The 18,864-nt window shown below is 45.1% G+C and overlaps 1 protein-coding gene across 1 annotated transcript in view; it reads left to right on the forward strand.

The window, feature by feature from the left end:
- The first annotated feature begins 1,520 nt into the window (after positions 1-1,520).
- LOC124553959 (poly [ADP-ribose] polymerase tankyrase-1-like) overlaps positions 1,521-18,864 on the forward strand; it is a 51,832-nt gene continuing 34,488 nt past the window's right edge. The window contains exons 1-2 of the mRNA XM_047127973.1: positions 1,521-2,086; positions 11,935-12,057. Coding sequence (XP_046983929.1) covers positions 1,521-2,086; positions 11,935-12,057 — 689 coding nt within the window. The remainder of the gene's footprint in view (positions 2,087-11,934; positions 12,058-18,864) is intronic.

Here is an 18,864-nt window from a genome sequence, read left to right on the forward strand (position 1 = left end):
TGATGACCTCGATATTGAGCGCCCATAAGCCCCAACACACCACCACCACCACCACCACCACCACCACCACCATATACAACACCGGGGTTTACGTCTTGCGATGGGAGCGTTCTATACTAGTCCCGTCGAGAGTCTTCATACTGAAGCCGGTGAATTGAATTGCCACTAACCTACCAGTGCGATATACTGCTTTATCGGTATGCCTGTCGGCTATTGTCAATGCCCGACCACCCATCTTATCGTTCCTTTTTTGACGACTCTCTCGACCGTCAATACGTGTTGTATGTCTCTGCCCTGCTGCCCCCTGGAGTTTCCTTTCGTCGGCTCCTTCAGCACCTTGATTTTTCACTCCCTGCAACCTTTAGAGTGGGCGAGAGCCAAACGCCACCTTGGCTCCAGGCTCAGGTTCGCGTTCACCTTGACCTCAGTTCACTCCCAAAGGAGGTTACCCCCACTTTGGTATACTGCTCCCGTTTTATCGAACTTCGTTCAAAGTTAATTAATATGATCTTCATTTATGCAGATAGCTCTAAGACCGATGACGGTGTCGGGTGTTCTTTTATTGTCGGGGCACACAGTGTCAAATACCGGCTCCGTGGCCATTGTTCGGTCTTCACAGCTGAGCTATTTGCTCTCTACCTGGCTGTTCTTTACATCTGCCGCCACTGACATTCTGCTTATGTCATCTGCTCCGATTCCCTTAGCGCCATCCAGAGCCTCAGTGATCTGTATCCGGTTCACCCTTTTGTGCACCGGATCCAACGCTCTCTTCAGCAGCTGTTGGACGACGATTCTCTTGTTACCTTTATGTGGGTTCCTAGCCGTGTCGGTAACCCTGGGCACGAAGCTGCAGATGCCGTGGCCAAGGCTGCGGTCCTCCAGCCTCGGACAGCTTCTTGTTGTGTCCCTTCATGGGATTGTAGCAGGGTCATTTGTCAGCGCATTTTATCGCTGTGGCATGCCGATTGGGCTGCACTTACGCCCTTCTCGGCGGGAGGAGGTCGTTTTGGCCCAGTTACGAATTGGACACTGCCGGTTCAGCCATCGCCATTTGCTGATGGCTGTGCCGGCGCCGTTCTGCCCATGTGGGGAATTGCTGACGGTATGCCACATTTTAACGTCCTGTCCGAATTTTAATACACTGCCCGTTGATCTTGGCCTGCCGTGTACTCTGGATGCCATTTTAGCGGATGACCCAGGAGCAGCTGCTCGCGTTCTTTGTTTTATCCACTTGACAAACCTGTCTAAGGAGATTTGATTCTGCTGTTTTTTTAATCCTATACCTGTCAATCTGTCTTTTATCGTGTTTTCCATTTTAGTTGCTGTTTTAACCTAGTGCCTCGCTGTGCATTCCTAATGTAGTCTGGGCGCTGATGACCATTGTAGTTGTGCGCCCTAAAACAAAAAAAAAAAAAAAAAAAAAATTGCAGCTGCTGTACTGGTCTGCACGTGCGTCGTACAAGTGTGGAGGGTGCTGTGTAAGGTGGGCTCGGTGGCGCCGTGTTTCAGGACCTTCCGCCATGTCGTCAGCTGCTGAGGTTCAGAGGATGGCGGCCGTGGACCTGGGCGCCCTGCTAGATGCGGGCGAGGGCGCGGTCATGACGCTGGTGGCAGGAGAGACGCGGCTGGCGGCGCACCGTGCGGTCCTGGAAGAGAGGAGCCCCGTGTTCCGAGCCATGTTCCAGCACGACAAGCTGGAGGCCAGCTGTGGTGAAGTCAGAATCGCGGACGTGGAGGGCCCGGTGCTGAGGCAGCTGCTGTCTTACATGTACACCCTGCAGGCACCCCAGCTGACCGACACGGCCCGGGAGCTGTTAATGGCAGCCGACAAATACGGCCTGTCCGCGCTGAAGGCCGCCTGCGAACAGCAGGTGGCGGCACAGCTGGAGGTGGAGACGGCGGCGGCTGCAGCTGTGCTGGCGGTGAGGCACTCGTGCCCCAGCCTAACTGCAGCCATCGTCCACTTCATAAGGGCCCACGACTACAAAGCAATGGCAACACAGGGCTGGGCAGACGCTGTGCTCGAGTACCCAAAAGACATGGTCGAAGTCAGTCGGCTGCTTCGTGAGCCACCAGCAGAAGCCAGGTGAGCCCGGGGCAAGACGTTATTCTGTCTTTAACAATAATGTGTGTGTGTGTGTGTGTGTGTTGTGACTCTCTCTCCTTACAGCTCACAATGCTGTCATTGACCTGTCATGACTGGTTTATCAAAGCTCCATATTCAGCTCTTTTTGTTAGCAGTTATGTTAAGTAAACAAATCATTGAGGGGATAATTTCAATGGTTACGGAGTCTGTCTACATTTGATTAGTTCTCTTATAAAGCATGTGTAGAGCCCACTCATGTAGATTTTGGCATCAAGTCATTGAACAAAACTACTAAATTGTGATCTGCATCCGTATCTGCTTCTGTGTGCACCTTACAGTCCAGTGTCTGATTTCTGAATCTCTGCCTGAAGATGATGGTATGTAACTGAAATCTTCACATATCTCGCATCGTTTCCCAAGTGTACCACCACCTCTTGTGAGTCTCAAAGAGAGTATTTGCTATTGCTAGCTGAAGTTTATTGTACATCTCAACTAGTCTTTCTTCTCTCTCATTCCTAGTACCAGGTCCGTCTTCTCCTGTAACCATTTCTTTTACTCTTTCCCCTACAACTGCTTTTTTGTCCCCCCCGACTATTAGATATTTATCTCCCTTTACGTACTGGATTAAGTGTTGAGTATCATCATATAGTTTTTCTACATCTTCATTGTCACCTTGTGATGTCGGCATGTATACCTGAACTCTCGTTGCTTGTGCTGGTGTTGGTTTCCTGTCGATTCTGTTGAGAAGAACCCTGTCACCGACTTGTTCACAGTAGCTCGCTGTCTGCCCTAGCTTCCTACTCATAATGAATCCTACTCCTGTTCCGCCATTTTCTGCTGCTGTTGATATTACCCCATTCTCTTCTGGCCAGAAGTCCTTGCCTTCTTTCCATTTCACTTCAGTGACCACCACCACATCCAGATCGAGCTATAGCATTTCCCTTTTGTTATTGTCTGGCTTTCCTATTGCATTCAAACTCATTACATTCCACGTCTTGACTCATATAATGTCATCATTTTGTTGGTCATTCAATCTTTTTCTCGTGGTTATGGCAGTCTCCCCAGGTATCCAAATAGGCACTAGGTGCCAAGATCGTCATGATACTTTTGTCAGTTATCGGCCACATCTCCTGTTGATGCACTTCATGTGTCTAATGCAGTGGTTTCCATTGTCTTCTGCATCCTCATGCCTTTTATCATTGTTGATTCATCTGCCTTAAGTGGAAGCTTCCAAACCCAATGGCAAGAGTGTCCTGAACCTGTCTGCTCCACCACCCACTTTTGACAAAGATGTTGACTGGGGGTCTCAGGATTCTTTCATGAGTACTTGCATGGTGAGCATGGGGTGCCAAGCTAGTGCAGCCTTTCTTCTTTCCTGGGCTGCATTTCCTTGCCCTTACCCTCCTTTCCTCTCCTTGCTCCTTTGCCCTCTCCTTTCCCTCTCTTGGTGTCCTTGCTTATGTTGGTCCCGCTATCCTCCTGGTCATGTTGGTTTTGTAATTTGGCTTTGTTGCATAATCACCTCATCCTTTTGGCATTCCCTGGTCCCCCTCTGGGGATTGGCCTCCATTACTAAATTTCTATTGCGTCGTGTGAGCCATTTGGGTAAGAGCACCTTACCTAGTGTCTCCGACGTTTGCCCTCCTAGTTCATTCAGCCTGTTCTTTCACGTCGTCGTCTGATGATAGGGTGCATAGCCTGCTCGGTAGCCAGCCCGTGTGGTGGGGTCGCTAGTACCCTTTTGGTTGAGCCCCCTGAACACACAGGGATCACACTTCTGATATCTGTGCTGTGACCACCTCAGGTAAGGCTAGCAGTGGTAGCTTGTCATCCTGGTGCATTCGATCTCCCGGCAATGGCTGCTGTGCCAGACGGCCCTCGCTGTGGCTGGGTGGCGCACGTGAGGAGAGCCCCTGATTGGAGTGGGTGATATCAGGGAGGGCACTGCATACAGATCCAGAACTCAGGCCATTCTTTTGCGGCTGTCTCTCCCCGTGGAACTGATTCTTTTAGTGCTGCTTCTCCTGCCCCTTCGGCCTTCCCTCCCGCGGCTACACCCTTGGAGGAGCGTCAGGCCCATCGGCTAGGGGTGAAACCTTTTCCCCGCTATCTGGTTTGCACCAGGACTGACGGGGATACTTTCAGCAATGCCAAACCTTTATTTTTGTGGAACACATTGAAGATAAGTTTGGGGAAGTGGACTCCCTGAGCAAGGTGCGGTCGGGTTTGTTGCTGATCAAAACCGCTTCAGATGCCCAGTCTGCAGCTCTTCGTGCCTGTAACCATCTTGGCACAATTCCTGTGTCCATTACCCCCCCCCCTCCACACCAGTCTCTAAATATGGTACAAGGTGTGATTTTTCACAGGGACTTCATCCTTCAAACTGATGAGGAACTTCGGAACAATCTTGAACAACGGGGCGGGGTGTTCACTTTGTTCGGCATGTTCAGAAGGGTCCGAAGGACAATCGCATTGATACTGGTGCCTTTGTCCTGGCCTTTGAAGGGGATACCCTCCCTGAGAAAGTAAAGATTATTGGTTATTGATGTGGCATAAAGATTATTCTTTATTGATTTGGCGTGAAGCCGTACATACCACCTCCTACGAGGTGTTTTAAGTACTTGTGTTTTGTTCGCAGGCCCCTCTCTGTGGTGACTGAATGTCCGCTCCATGAGGGGAGTTCGTGTGTTCCGCCTCCTGTGTGTACTGTCATGGCAATCATTTGATCGTTTAACCGACACTGAGGCTCGTAAGAAGTAAGCATGTCTTCAACCAGTGTCCATGACGCTAGTTCTGCTTTAGTTCCATTTTCACCCCTTCCTCACCCGTCGTTACCCCAGTCCTGAATCCCTCTCCTCCCCCCCTCCCTTGTGGCTCCCACACCTCTGTGCACTGTTCCCCCCTCTCCAGCCAGAGAAGTGTCCCACGTCTTCGGTGTCTGCTGCTCAAGGGCGCCCCTCCTGGGATATCCCTTCCAGGCCAAAATTATGCTGCCACGCAACCAATGCTGCCACGCGATGACTGCGAGAACCACGGTTTGTGGGGCCCCCAGGTTGCCCGATCTCTTTCTGTTCCCGATCTTGCTGCAGCTGGCTCCTTTATGCCACTCAGCTCTCCTCGATCTCAAACAGAAAAGAAGAAGAAACATAAGTCCCGGGACAAGGAGCCTCTGGTGTCTCCAGAGGTCCCATCCTTGGCTTCGCAACCCGATTCTGACTTGTTGTTCATGGATGTCACCCCCTCCTTGTCGGTGACAGTTGGTGACTGGCTTTAGCTTGAATCATTGTTCTATGGTTATCCAATGGAATTGTAATGGGTATTACAATCACTTACTGGAGTTGAAATCCGTTATTTCGTCTTACTCTGGAGCTTGTTTGGTTCTACAGGAATATAATTTTACTGATGATCACTCACAAACCCTCTCTGGGTTCCGTGTTTTCTGTCGAAATTGGGTTGGCCCTGTGCGGGCAACTGGTGGCGTTTGTACGTTGGTCCGTACAGACGTTGCTAGCACGTGGATTCCTCTTCAAACTACATTGGAAGCGGTTGCTGTTAAAGTCCACCTGGACGGTTTGCAATCTTTATCCCCCCTGACAACACCTACACCTGCTGGCATAACAGCCCTTCTTCTGCAACTTGTTCCTCCCTTCCTCCTTCTAGGGGATTTTAATGCTCACCATCCCTTTGGGGCAGTGCATTTCCATCTAGACGAGGTCTTCTCATAGACCAGTTTCTTGCAGACCACGACTTGTGCCTTCTTAATGATGGCTCCCCTATTCATTTCAGTGCCAGTCATGGTACCTTTTTGCCATTGATCTTTCTCTTTCTTCTCCCTCCCTCTTCCCTTCATTACACTGGTCGCCACATGACGACCTTTGTGATTGTGAGCATTTCCCATTGATTCTTTCACTCCCTTCCCGCTCCCAGATGGGCAGGCTACCTCATTGGTCTTTCCAACGTGCCGATTGGCGTCTATACACTGCACAGGTTGTGTTTTCTCCCTCTTTGTCAGGTTGTATTGATGATGTCCTACATGAAGAGTGACGTGATTGTTTGCGCTGCTAGTTTTGCTGTACCTCGCTCATTTGGACCATTTCACCGCCAGCAAGTCCCGTGGTGAAGTACGGCCATTGCCATTGCCATTGCCATTCGTGATTGGCGTCGAGCTTTGCAATACCTTAAGAGGCACCCTTACATTGCCAACCTTATTACCTTCAAACGCCTTCGTGCTAAAGCTCGTTACTTAATCAAACAGAGCAAACGGATATGTTGGGAATGCTTTGTTTCTTCCCTCGCTCCTACTGTCCCTACGTCACGGGTATGGGCTACACTTCCCTCTCTCCAAGGTTGCCACTGGCAGTCCACCCTCACAGGTGGTCCCAGATGGTCTTCGTACGGACCCGCTGATTCTCGTGGAACATCTGTCGACCCATTTTGCAACAGCATCATCATCATCAACCTCCTAACCAGCATCTTTCCTGCACCAGAAACAGTGGTCCGAAGCTTCCACCTTACATTTTACCCGTTGTCAGTCAGAATCTTACAATGAACCTTTTATGAATGGGAATCTCTTTTCACATTTTCTTCTTCTCATGATACAGCTCCTGGCTCAGACTCAATTCATAACCAACTGCTTCAACATCTCAGTGCTCCACAACGGCAACATCTTGTCCAGTTTTTAACCGTATTTGGCTCCAGGGTGACTTTCCTTCTCAGTGGAGGGATAGCATCATGGTTTTGTTTGTCGTAAGCTATCGGCCAATTATTCTGACAAATGTTGTTTGCAAGTTATTTGAACTGATGGTAGCCCGTCGGCTCAATTGGGTCCTCGAATCTCGGAATCTATTGTCATGTTACCAGTGTGGCTTCTGAGAGGGACGGTCTCCGATCGATCATTTACTTATTAAGCTTGGAATCCCCAGTTCGACAGTCTTTTTCCCAGCACCGCCATTTGGTTGCAGTATTTTTTGACCTTTGCAAGGCTTATGACACGGCTTGATGCCATTACGTCTTCCTTACACTTAATCAGTGGGGTCCACCCCCCGATTTTTATCCGCCAGTTCCTGTTCTACCGATCGTTCAGGGTTCGGGTTGGTACTGTTCTTAATTCTCCATGGACCCAGGAGACTGGCATCTCACAGGGTTCTGTATTGAGTGTACTTCTTTTCCTCATTGCTATCAATGGACTTGTGGCTTCTGTCAGTCCTTAGGTCGCCCTTGCTCTGTATGTGGATGATTTCTGCATTTGGGTTTGTTCCTCTTCAATGGCCTCTGCAGAGCAGCAGTTCCAAGGAGCTATACGGCATGCCTCTGCATGGACCCTCTCACACGGGTTTCAATTCTCTCCTTTAAAATTACGGGTGGTACACTTCTGTCGCCGTAGTACGATCCACCCTGATCCAGAGCTCTATCTCGATGCACAACGATTACCTGTGGTCACACAGTTTCGTTTCCCAGGTCATCTTTTTGACAACTAGCTCACTTGGCTGCCTCATATCAGACTTCTGAAGAATGTTTCCGTAAACTCAGTCCTTCACTTCCTTGCCCACAACTCTTGGGGTGCAGACAGCTCCATCCTTATCCGCCTTTATCGTGCTTTAGTGCTGTCTCGCTTGGACTATGTCGTCAAGTTGGGCTGTCTCGCTTGGACTATGTCGTCAAGTTGGGCTGTCTCGCTTGGACTATGTCGTCAAGTTGGGCTGTCTCGCTTGGACTATGTCGTCAAGTTGGGCTGTCTCGCTTGGACTATGTTGTCAAGTTTATGGTTTGGCTGCTCCTTCCACACTGCACCTGCAGGATCCGGTCACCATTGCAGTATCCGTGTGGCCAGTGTTGCCTTCCCTACTAGCCTTGTTGATAGTCTCCTGGTTGAAGCTGGGATCCCCCCCCCTTTCTGTTTGGTGGTCCCAGCTTCTGGTTTCTTATGCAATCGCTGTCTGTTCCTCTCCCACTCATCCTTCCTTTTCTATCCTGTTCCCAGCCCATGGATGTCACCCATCTGATTCGCGCCCTCTGGCAGGTTTACCGGTTGGGATCCCCCTTGCGTCTCTTCACCGTGATTTTCAGCTTCCTTCTGTGTCCTGTTTTCCATGCTCCCTTCCCACCACCCCCTCTTGGTTATTTCTTCTGCCCCAAATTCGGATGGATCTCCGCTGAGGTCCAAAAGAGTCCATCCCCCCCCCATGGTGTTCTGTTGGTTTTTCCGCTAAATTTTATGGGAGTTTCGGGATGTTGTTTTTTACACCGATGGCTCTAAATTTGTTGACCGTGTGGGATATGATTTCATGTCCTCTGTTTGCACGGAAAATCATCTGCTGCCACCTACATGTGGGGTGTTTACTGTGAAATTGATGGCAATTTCCCAGGCCCTTACCTTTATTAAACAGTCCCAGCACAACCGCATTTTGTTATTTACGGTCTCAATGAGTGGCCTTGTGGCTGTTGACCAGAGTTTATCCCGCCATCCCTTGGTCTCGGCCATCCATGACCGTCTCGCTGATCTTCACTGTGCTGCTTGTTCCGTTGACTTCCTTTGGGTCCGTGGTGATGTGGGTATCCCAGGTAATGACCTTGCTGATTGTTTGGCTGGGGGAGCAGTCACTCCCCCCCAGTTTTCTGTAACTCCTGCAGTGGATTTACGGTTTCACATCAAATCCAACTTCGCACAATCATGGGCCAACTCTTGGGTGGCTACCTCCATGTCTAATAAACTTCGTGCGATTAAGGTGACACCTGGCCCGTGGCGTTCTTCCTTCCGCCTCTCTCAAAAGGACTCGACCACACTGTGTTGTCTCTGCATCGGCCATACCAGGCTGACCCACAGTTTTCTTTTGCGTAATGAGCCACCCTCACTTTGTGGTTGTGGAGCCCGTAACCCACATTTTGGTGCAATGCCCCCTTCTTTTGTACTAAGTACAGATTTCCCCATGCTTTACCTTTAACCTTGGATGAGGATTTCTGGATAGTTGAACTGGTTCTCAGTTTCCACTGGGAAAGTGGTTTTTATTCTCAATTTTAAGGTTTTCAATCTCACTTTGGTGTTGGGGCATGACAGTGAGGGTTGGGGTATCTCCCACTGTAAGCTGTGTTTGGAGATTCCCGACTCCCCTCCTTGGCCAAGATCCTCTTTTATTCCCCCTTTTACTCTGTTTTTATCACTTTTTAGAATTTGTTAGTCTCCTTTTGCCATATGCACTTCTACATTCTAGCGGTTGAATGCTTTCAAATAGCAGGTAGTCTTGCCCCTGCTGCTTCAGACGTGGGATATTTCCTGCCTCTAGCATAGCCATGGGGTCGCTCTCTTGCTGACTGCACTCATTTTGTTTTTACCATTGATGACATGACTGCTCTTTTACATTTTTTAGCCTTTTCCCTTTTATCGTTCTGACTTTTATGAGATGTCAAACTGTCTGAATGGACCACATTTGTAACAAGGGACTGATGACCTTGCTGTTTGATCCCTTCAACCCTAATCAACCAATAACCATCCAGTCAGATATCCAGTACAGAAGATGTGAGCGGAGACAGTAATTCAGTCAGCACAGTACCGTGGTCACACACAATGCTGGGCCTGACAATCACAATCTCGTCTCTGTTCCAGGTATGGTGTGCTCTAGTTACCTCACTGTACTTGATGCTGGAGGGGCAGGTGTCAAATGTCTACCCTTCTGCCAGGGCTGCAATTCTCTCCGACATTACTGGAGACCACTCCAGTGAATCACATTAGTTTCCTCGCACTAGGATGCGGCAGATTATATTTCCTATCTGTCTATTTGAGTCTCCAGCATGTTCCACACTGTCAGTATTGGTGTGACGATTAGATCCAAGTATTATTTGTTACCCTCTGCCTCTCAGATTCATATGCTTCATATTAGGACTTCCTTTTCTTTTTGGAGTTTCTTGAATGTGTTACACTACTGGTAACTCAACAATTTATAAACATTGTTCGTGAAACAATATTGCCTAGCCTGTGTAATCCATTTTTTCTTCTAGTGGTAGCCTGTACTGGAATCCTATGTCTGTTTTGTCCAGCTTAATTTAACATGAAAATTGATGTTTGAGGAAGAAGTACATCACCTCTGCTATCAAGAGACATTACATGCATATATGGTTCTGTCTGCTTTAGTCAGAAGCAAATTTTGAAACAACTCTTTTGTAAGTTTTACAGTGTAGCTGTTGTAATTCCTGGCCATCATCTCCTTCATTCCCTCAGGCGTCAAAAAATACTGCATGTTAGTTATCCACTGTTAATCTAAATGGCAGTTTATCAAACAACTCCTGTGTATCTGTGACAAGCTTCATGTGTTTTTCATTGTACGAGGGTCGTTCAATAAGCAATGCCTAAAAATTTTTAAAAATGCCATTAATATACATAGACAGATGTCCTTGTTGGTGCCTCCCATTTGATGTTTTTTGTGTGCCATTGCAGTTTCGAACCATTCTGGCAGATGGCAGAGCAGTAGTACAGCGTCAAAATGGCGTCTGCATATGAGATCCATTACAAGCAGCATGCTGTTATTGAGTTTTTGTGCGCAAGAAAAGAAACCGTGGTGAACATCCATAAACGTTTGTGTGCAGTGCGTGGCAATGCTGCAGTTGATAGCACAGTTGGGCAACGGGTGGTGAAAGTTGCACGCTCAGGAAATGCAGAAACAAGCTCCACGATCAGCCACACTTGGGACGTCCTGCCACAGCAGCTGCTCCAGACATGCTGAATCGTGCAGATGCCATTATTCGTGCCGACTGGTGCATCAAACCTTGACAGTTGGCTCTACAGTTGTCGGTCAGCATTGGAAGTGCGTCTGCAAAGATCAGGACTCTCGGCTATTCAGATAGAGGTGCTCGCGATGGATTCGATTAACGCTCACTGCGGGCTACACGATTCAAAGAAGGGCCATTTCATCTGAACTATTAGAGCGTTTCGAGACCGATGGAGACGCCTTTCTCTAACGGATTATTACGGGGGACGAAAGCTGGGAGCACCACTTTGTGGCAGAAACAAAAAGGCAGTCCATGCAGTGGCGTCGACCTTATTAGTGACAAAACAAGACATTAGAGACAAACCCCTCTGCCAGAAAAGTCACGGTGACAGTCTTCTGGGATTGTGATCGCGTCATTTCTGTGGATGTGATGCCAAGAGGGTCAACCATCAATTCAGGGCCATATGAGAAGACTCGAACACGAGAACCGTTACCGATGTGTTCAATCGGACAAGAATCCAGCAGAAATCTTGCTCTAATATGATAATGCACGCCCACACACAAGTCCGAGAGCCCGGGAACGCGTTGCCTCATCCACGCTACAGTCCGGACCTGGCACCCTCGGAGTTCCATCTCTCTGGGCTGCTTAAAGATTTTCTACGGAGAACAGACTTTGAAGAGGACGAGTGTGTCAGTCTTTCAGTGGACACGAGCAAGACGTGTCGATGTATGTCACCAAATTCTGACTCTTAACAATAAATACATTATGGGGAAAAAAAGTGGGGCATTACTTAATGAACGATCCTCGTAAGTTAACAGAACTTGACAGATTGTTTCCCCTATGTCCCCCCTCCTCTCCCCCCATTATGGGGAAAAAAGTGGGGCATTACTAAATGAACGACCCTCGTAAGTTAACAGAACTTGACCGATTGTTTCCCCTATGTCCCTATCCCCTCTCCCCCCTGTTACTGATATTCAGCTTCCATACATTAGGTTCCAAATAAACTCACAAGCAAGTCACAGCTGGCTGACTTCAACTGCTTCCAAAGTTCTGCTCGGCAGTTGCCCTGTCAGTGCAGCACAGTCGCTGTCCCCTATGTTCGGGCTGTGGTTCGCGCCCCACTCTGAACAGTCGCCCCCTGTTTGCAGCGCGGGCCGTGGCTCCAGCAGTCCCAGCACCGCCACGCGGCCACTCGGCGACCCCGGACGCTCTCCTGCCGCGGCTGCCCGCCACACTCCGCCGCCACCAGATGCGGCCGTCTCTCGCCTGCGGTGAGTGCTGCCGACTTGTACACTCAGTGCCGCATCAACCAAATGTTACACTAAAAAGATCTAATTTAAGCATTTTTGAAATTTCCGATAAAGCTGAACTTACAGTTGTCAGGAAACACTATTTCTTCATTTAATAGGTGTGTTTAATGTAACTGCTGCTCTTGATGGTGTTTACATATCTTAGAAATTAGTTCCGAAGGAAGTGGGCTAGTAGCCACTGTCAGTGCACTGTTATTCACTGAAACCTACATGTCACGTCAATGAGTATACAACTGTATGGAAGTTCTCACAGGGAACCTCTTGAGAGCGAGATCACAAATTCAGTCTTCAGTGAGGCTCATCAGATAGTATTAACAGTTGTGATGGGGAAAAATATTAGCTGCTAATGTTTCACAATCTTCATGAGGGCTACAGAAAGTGAGTGTCCATGATGTACAGAGATAAACCTCCTATGAGACACACGTATTACACATAACAAAATAGACATCGTCGACATTAGAGAAATGTTCAGGACAGATAATTAACTTGAACAACAAGCACCAAATGAAAAACAGCGTGTCCCGGTGGTCACAAAGGTTCACACCATCGAGATCGAAGGTGAACACTGTCGTGGACCTTAAACCGTGAAACTGGTCTTCCTTCGAGGTGCACGTTCAGATAATGCGATAATACGTTTTATAGGCACAGAACAAACAAAACATCTAGAGGCAAAATCTTCCAGTGATACAAATTACAATATTGCACTCCTTTCAGGAGGGATAGTTTACTCTGAGGGACTATCATTTTTATACGCAGACCAGGAACGATCAAAAGAAACTTGCTTTAACCAGTCATTGGTCAGAAGCAGTGCTCATACTGCATTTGTAGTTCTCTTATGCCTATTTTCCTGCTCTCGTTTGCTTTGAGGTAACTACTACCTACTGCCCTTGCAAGATGGCGCACACGAGAAACAATCGTAGGGGGCAGAGCACCTCCAGCTTGTCGCAGCACAACAAATAGATTTCCAACAAATTTACCGACTAGATTAACATTCGACATGGTTGTGTACTGCTGTGTTAAGGCATTGATATTACGAGAGTGAGATTTTCACTCTGAAGAGGAGTGTGCAGAATTTGGAAGGTAGGAGACGAGGTAATGGCGGAAGTAAAGCTGTGAGGACAGGGTGTGAGTATTTGAAATTTCGTTACCTGATTTTTTTCAGTTTTATAGCACTGTTTCAAACTATGCCAGTAGTATAGGCTTTGATATGGGACACCACATGTTTTTGACTTGAAAATATTTCGACATGTTTTTGACTTGAAAATATTTAGACGTGTTTTTGACTTGAAAATATTTAGACGTGTTTTTGACTTGAAAATATTTAGACGTGTTTTTGACTTGAAAATATTTAGACGTGTTTTTGACTTGAAAATATTTAGACGTGTTTTTGACTTGAAAATATTTAGACGTGTTTTTGACTTGAAAATATTTAGACGTGTTTTTGACTTGAAAATATTTAGACGTGTTTTTGACTTGAAAATATTTAGACGTGTTTTTGACTTGAAAATATTTAGACGTGTTTTTGACTTGAAAATATTTAGACGTGTTTTTGACTTGAAAATATTTAGACGTGTTTTTGACTTGAAAATATTTAGACGTGCTTTTGACTTGAAAATATTTAGACGTGCTTTTGACTTGAAAATATTTAGACGTGTTTTTGACTTGAAAATATTTAGACGTGTTTTTGACTTGAAAATATTTAGACGTGTTTTTTTCTGAAAAAATATTTCCACGAAGGTTTCTTCTGGAAAAATATTTCCACGAAGGTTTCTTCGGGAAAAATATTTCCACGAAGGTTTCTTCCGGAAAAATATTTCCACGAAGGTTTCTTCTGGAAAAATATTTCCACAAAGGTTTTTTGTGGAAAAACGTTTCCACATATATTTTGTAAAAAATATTTTTGTCTTATAAAATTTCCACTTAAATATACTGTTACATATTTCCAATTTCCTTTTTAAAAATTCGCCGTTCGGCTTGAGAAAACTGTATCGACAAGACTATTTTCATCATTTTCACATGTTTTACACGTAAAAATATTTACATAGTTTCCGCATAAAAAATTTCCACATCTTCCCACTGCAAATTTTAAAACATTTTGTATAAAAGTGTGGTCCTCTCTTTAAACTCACATCTTTTTGCGCAAAAGATGGCAGCCACTTTTTAGCAGTCACTTTTTTGCGAAATTGTGGCGATTTTAAGTAAGGGCAGCGGTATGGCACGAACCCACATTTTTTAGACGAAAAGACGACAGCCACCTTTCTGCAACTACTTTTCGCATCCACTCTTTTGTGGCCACTTTCTTGACATTTCCAAGGAGCGTTCGAGTCGTCACTCGGCAGGCACTTTTTCGTGGTCTCTGTTTAGCTACCACTTTCTTGCGAGCGCATTTTTGCAACGACTATCTGAAACAACACTCGACAGTTGTGATGTGCTTAAGTCACCTCAATTATTTACTGGTTGATAGGTGTCTCTTCAGTTATCTCTATTTTATCATCCAGCAACAATCTGTACCAACAATCAGTATTATCAATGCATTCTGTAATCTCGCAGAAAGCATAGCTGTATTCTATTTATACAAGCGGATTTTATTTCATTATTAATTGATAACCCCCAGGTAAGTGTATCGATTATTCTGTAATCTCTTCTAAAGCCATAAGCTTATCGTAGTTACAGTTAAATTCCTTACCTATAGCTGTACTTACAAAGTTCTTTGTTTTCTTGTGTATGGGTATTATATCATTGGTTATGACTTTGTCTTGTGAACCATGTACCAGCTCGGCCATTGTTTCCATATTCAAAACCTTCAGCACTACGGTAGTTAAGAGTGAAGCCTTGTAATTTTGGTAGTCTGTTTACCTCTGTACGTTTTGTATGCACAACTTTTTGGTCCTGTTCCTATCCATTCAATACCGTAATCATCTTTACCAAACTCGTCAGTCAATTCACAAAGTGTGCAACCTGTTTCTACAGTATTCGTACCATCGTCAAGATAAACAAGTGTCGGTGTTGTAGGACACAATTTTATCACCTAATCTATCGAGCATATCGTACGGCCTCATTCTAGTGTTGGAAGTGGTGAAAGTGGACACAAATAGGTTGGTACAATCTTAGACATAGTACTGATATATAACTTGGATTACACAGGTCTGCGACATAAAAATCGTTCCAAATTTATCAAGTGGTTTTCATAGTGTTTTCAACATCGATTTCAGGGAAATTGGTGAAAAAATTCCATCACGTACAGTTATTTCACAAACGTCTTCTCTAGTTTTAGCTTTTTTCGATATTTCAGCACTCTAGTGAGTTTGAATTTTGGTTTTTAGGGTCTCCGTAAACTGTTATTTAGCCGTTTTTATACTAGATGTACGCAAAATAAGAGTAATCAGGCGAAACCAGCAGTATTTTCATGTCAGTGCCTGTCTGCCGCGATGCCCCTTCCCCCGCCATCACCGAGCAGTGAGCTTCTGCTGTTGTCCTCCAGTTCACAGTACCTCTTCACTCTGTGATGTTGTTGCTGGTGCTTTAAGTTAGTGACTGTTTCCTTGTGCTGTGAAGTTGTTCTATGGACAATGGCTACCAGAGGATATATAAATTCGCCACATCGCTTGTGCTACATTTGTGGTCGCTTGTGCTACATTTGTGGTAACTATACCGTTAAAAAGCAACAAAGAAACATTTCCGATTTTGCTGAAAAGGTATAGTTCGCCTATTTTTGTATAAAGTTAGGTGATCAAGATAAGCCTTGGACCCCACACAAAGTTTGTTCAGTGTGTGTTGAAGAACTGAGGCAGTGGTTTCAACGTAAAAAGCAGTCCGTACATTTTGGAATACCAATGGTTTTGAGGAGCCCAAATATCGTAGTGATGACTGCTATTTTTGTTCTTGCAGTGCAAGAAGACAGAGATCGCTACGATTCTGGCACAACTGATCCCGTTCCATTCTCACAAACTGAACTGAACGATTTAGACCTAGGCCTTTCTAAAGAATCGGCAGAGGTTTTAGGATCTAGATTGAAAGATAAACATATATTGGCACCAGGTAGATCCTTTTCTTCGTATCGATCGAGGGAAAAAGAGTTTGTATCTTTCTTCCCTCGAGAAGGTGACATGGTGTTTTGCAGTGATGTTCCCCCTGGACTTATGGCATGTTTCAAAATAGAATATGCTCCTGATGAGTGGAAACTTTTTATTGATTCTTCAAAACAAAAAAGCTTTAAAGCAGTACTTCCACACAACAGCAATAAGTATGCTTCTATACCAGTTGGGCACTCGGTTTACTTAAAACAATGTTGCGCAGGCCTTGAACTGGCTTCAAGCAAACACTGCTATTCAGACCACAAACGGACATTACGTGTGGATTTAAAAGCGATTTCAATGCCGTTTGGTCAACAAAGGGCTCTACAAAGTTCCCTTGCTTTTTCTGTGAATGGGAGAGATAGAAAGCAACACTACATCAAAAAAGGTTGGCCCTTCAGAAAAACCTTACAGGTAAGGGTTAAGAACGCTGATAGGAAAAGCCTTGTGGATCCCAAAAAGGTGTTACTTCCACCACTTCACATTAAGTTGGGACTGATGAAACAATTTAAGACATTGCCAAAAGAAGGGGAATGCTTCAGATAGCTTTGTGGACAGTTTCCTGGTTCATCAGAGGCAAAGCTAAAGGAAGGAATCTCTGTCCGACCAGACATTAGGAAACTAATGACAGATCCCAAGTTTGTGGACAAAATGGAAACATAAGAAAAGACAGCATGGACATCTTTTAAATTAGGTGTTACAGATTTCCTAGGAAACACGAGAGATCCAAACTAAAAGACAATTGTCGCAGACATGCTCTACAACTTTAAGAATCTGGGCTGTAACGTGAGCATTAAAGTTCATTTCCTCCACTCGCGTCTTGACTACTTCCCTGCAAACCTTAGTGATGTAAGTGAAGAGCAGGGCGAAAGATTCCATCAAGACATCCAAGAAATGGAAAGAATATATCAAGGAAGATTGAATGTCAACATGATAGCGGACTACTACTGGGTGATAAGTGGTGATCCTCAACGAGCCCACAGCTGGAGAAGCAATAAGAGGAGCTTTGACAGAAAGCGAAAGCGTTATTATAATGACTTGTGAGATTAAAGAGAAGTGTAAGCGTGCGGGAAATGTAGTTTAGAACTTATTTATAAATAAAATAAAATTTTATTGTTACTATACTTAAAAATACTCCTTTTTCTGGGAAAACCTGATGTTACAGAAAAAAATTGGATTGCATTTTTGAAATTGGCGTTAAAAAGTACATAAGTCAGTTATCAAATTTCAAGCAACTTCCAAAAAAATATTTTTTTGCAGACCTGTGTTATTTCTTCGTTGATCGGTATGACATTAGTTCTCTCTCTTTTATTTCGAGTAAGAGCTCGTACAATTGCTCAGTGTTGTCTATAAATTCTGTTTGACACATTCTGTCTCTGGCCGAATTTTCTGCTGAGGGAATTGCACATTTTGGCCACAGCCCGCTTGCCAGCGTTCGGTTCAGTATTGTTAATGTCATGCGTGATGTCTTGCTTTCCCTCGATAATTCGACCGTATTCTTCTTTAGACTTCTCATTACCATCCCAAGGACTAGTTTGACCTTCATGAAGGTTTTAACGTAGTTTGTGAACAGTCAATTACTTTCCCATTCAAAGTGCCACACCTCGTAAATTTCCTGTATTGTGCAGCCTTCTTGATGGCTTTGTTGAGCTCTATAGTTGTCATAAAGTTCGTACGAATGCTCACTCATAGTCACTATGGTTGCAACTACTATCAGGCTTTTCTTCTACACTTTTCGAACATAGAGCAACTGGAAGCACAGAGTGGTACAAGCCGTGAAGCACAAGCACTTTGCATTTAACAAAACGAAATCATTCGTCGTCATATTTTTGTGGCCTCAGTATCTGTACGGGATGACCAACATATAATCGTCGTAAAACATCGCTGTCGGATATAGCCTGCCCGTGTCTATATATCGCAGCTTCTTGCCTGAAACCTTGAATTTAGCAGCGTTTGTTCTTGCTCCAAAAAAGACATCTCTAGGATTCAGGGGTTCTATGACATTTACGTTCTCTTTAGAATTATTCCACTTAAAGCTCCATATTTCGACACAGTTACAACTTGTGTACCCTAACTCTTGTGTGAGTTCTAAGAGATACATGGTTTCATTGTTGACCGTTGTCGATAGTATCGGGCGAATAACACACTAGACAGCTGTGCCAGAAGCAATTGTGATACTGGTAAACTGTTTTTGTGTTTGCGTACTAGCTGTCAACATTTCCGCCACCTTTTGTAACTTCTCCACAGCTCAATGCATTTCGTACATTAGGAAACGAATTTAACCACACAATTTACTCTTCGCTGAACATTTCCTTCTTTTGATGTTTGACTACAGCAATTGGGTTCAATGTATTCTGACCTGTAAATAGTCATAGAAACACTAAAAATTATGTACTGGAAAGGATCAATGTTTCTAATATCCAGGAAATATCTCCTAAATTCAAGGCAGCTGCGGCGCAATATGTCGTCAGAATGGAAATACTCTGAAAATTCCTTCTGGAAGTCAAACCCATAATTTTCACCCACTTCCTGAGCGTGCCATTCTAAGAATGCTTTTCTAGCCTTACATATCACAATGTCAACACCATAGTACTTGTTTGCTGGAAGTCGCCCTACGTAATTTTGATTTGCTTATTGAAGAAGTGTGGAAAGTAACCTTTTTTTCAGCTCTTTCAGACTGAATGTCTTGGAAAAC

Source organism: Schistocerca americana, chromosome 11 (assembly GCF_021461395.2).
Source record: "Schistocerca americana isolate TAMUIC-IGC-003095 chromosome 11, iqSchAmer2.1, whole genome shotgun sequence".
NCBI lineage: Eukaryota > Metazoa > Arthropoda > Insecta > Orthoptera > Acrididae > Schistocerca > Schistocerca americana.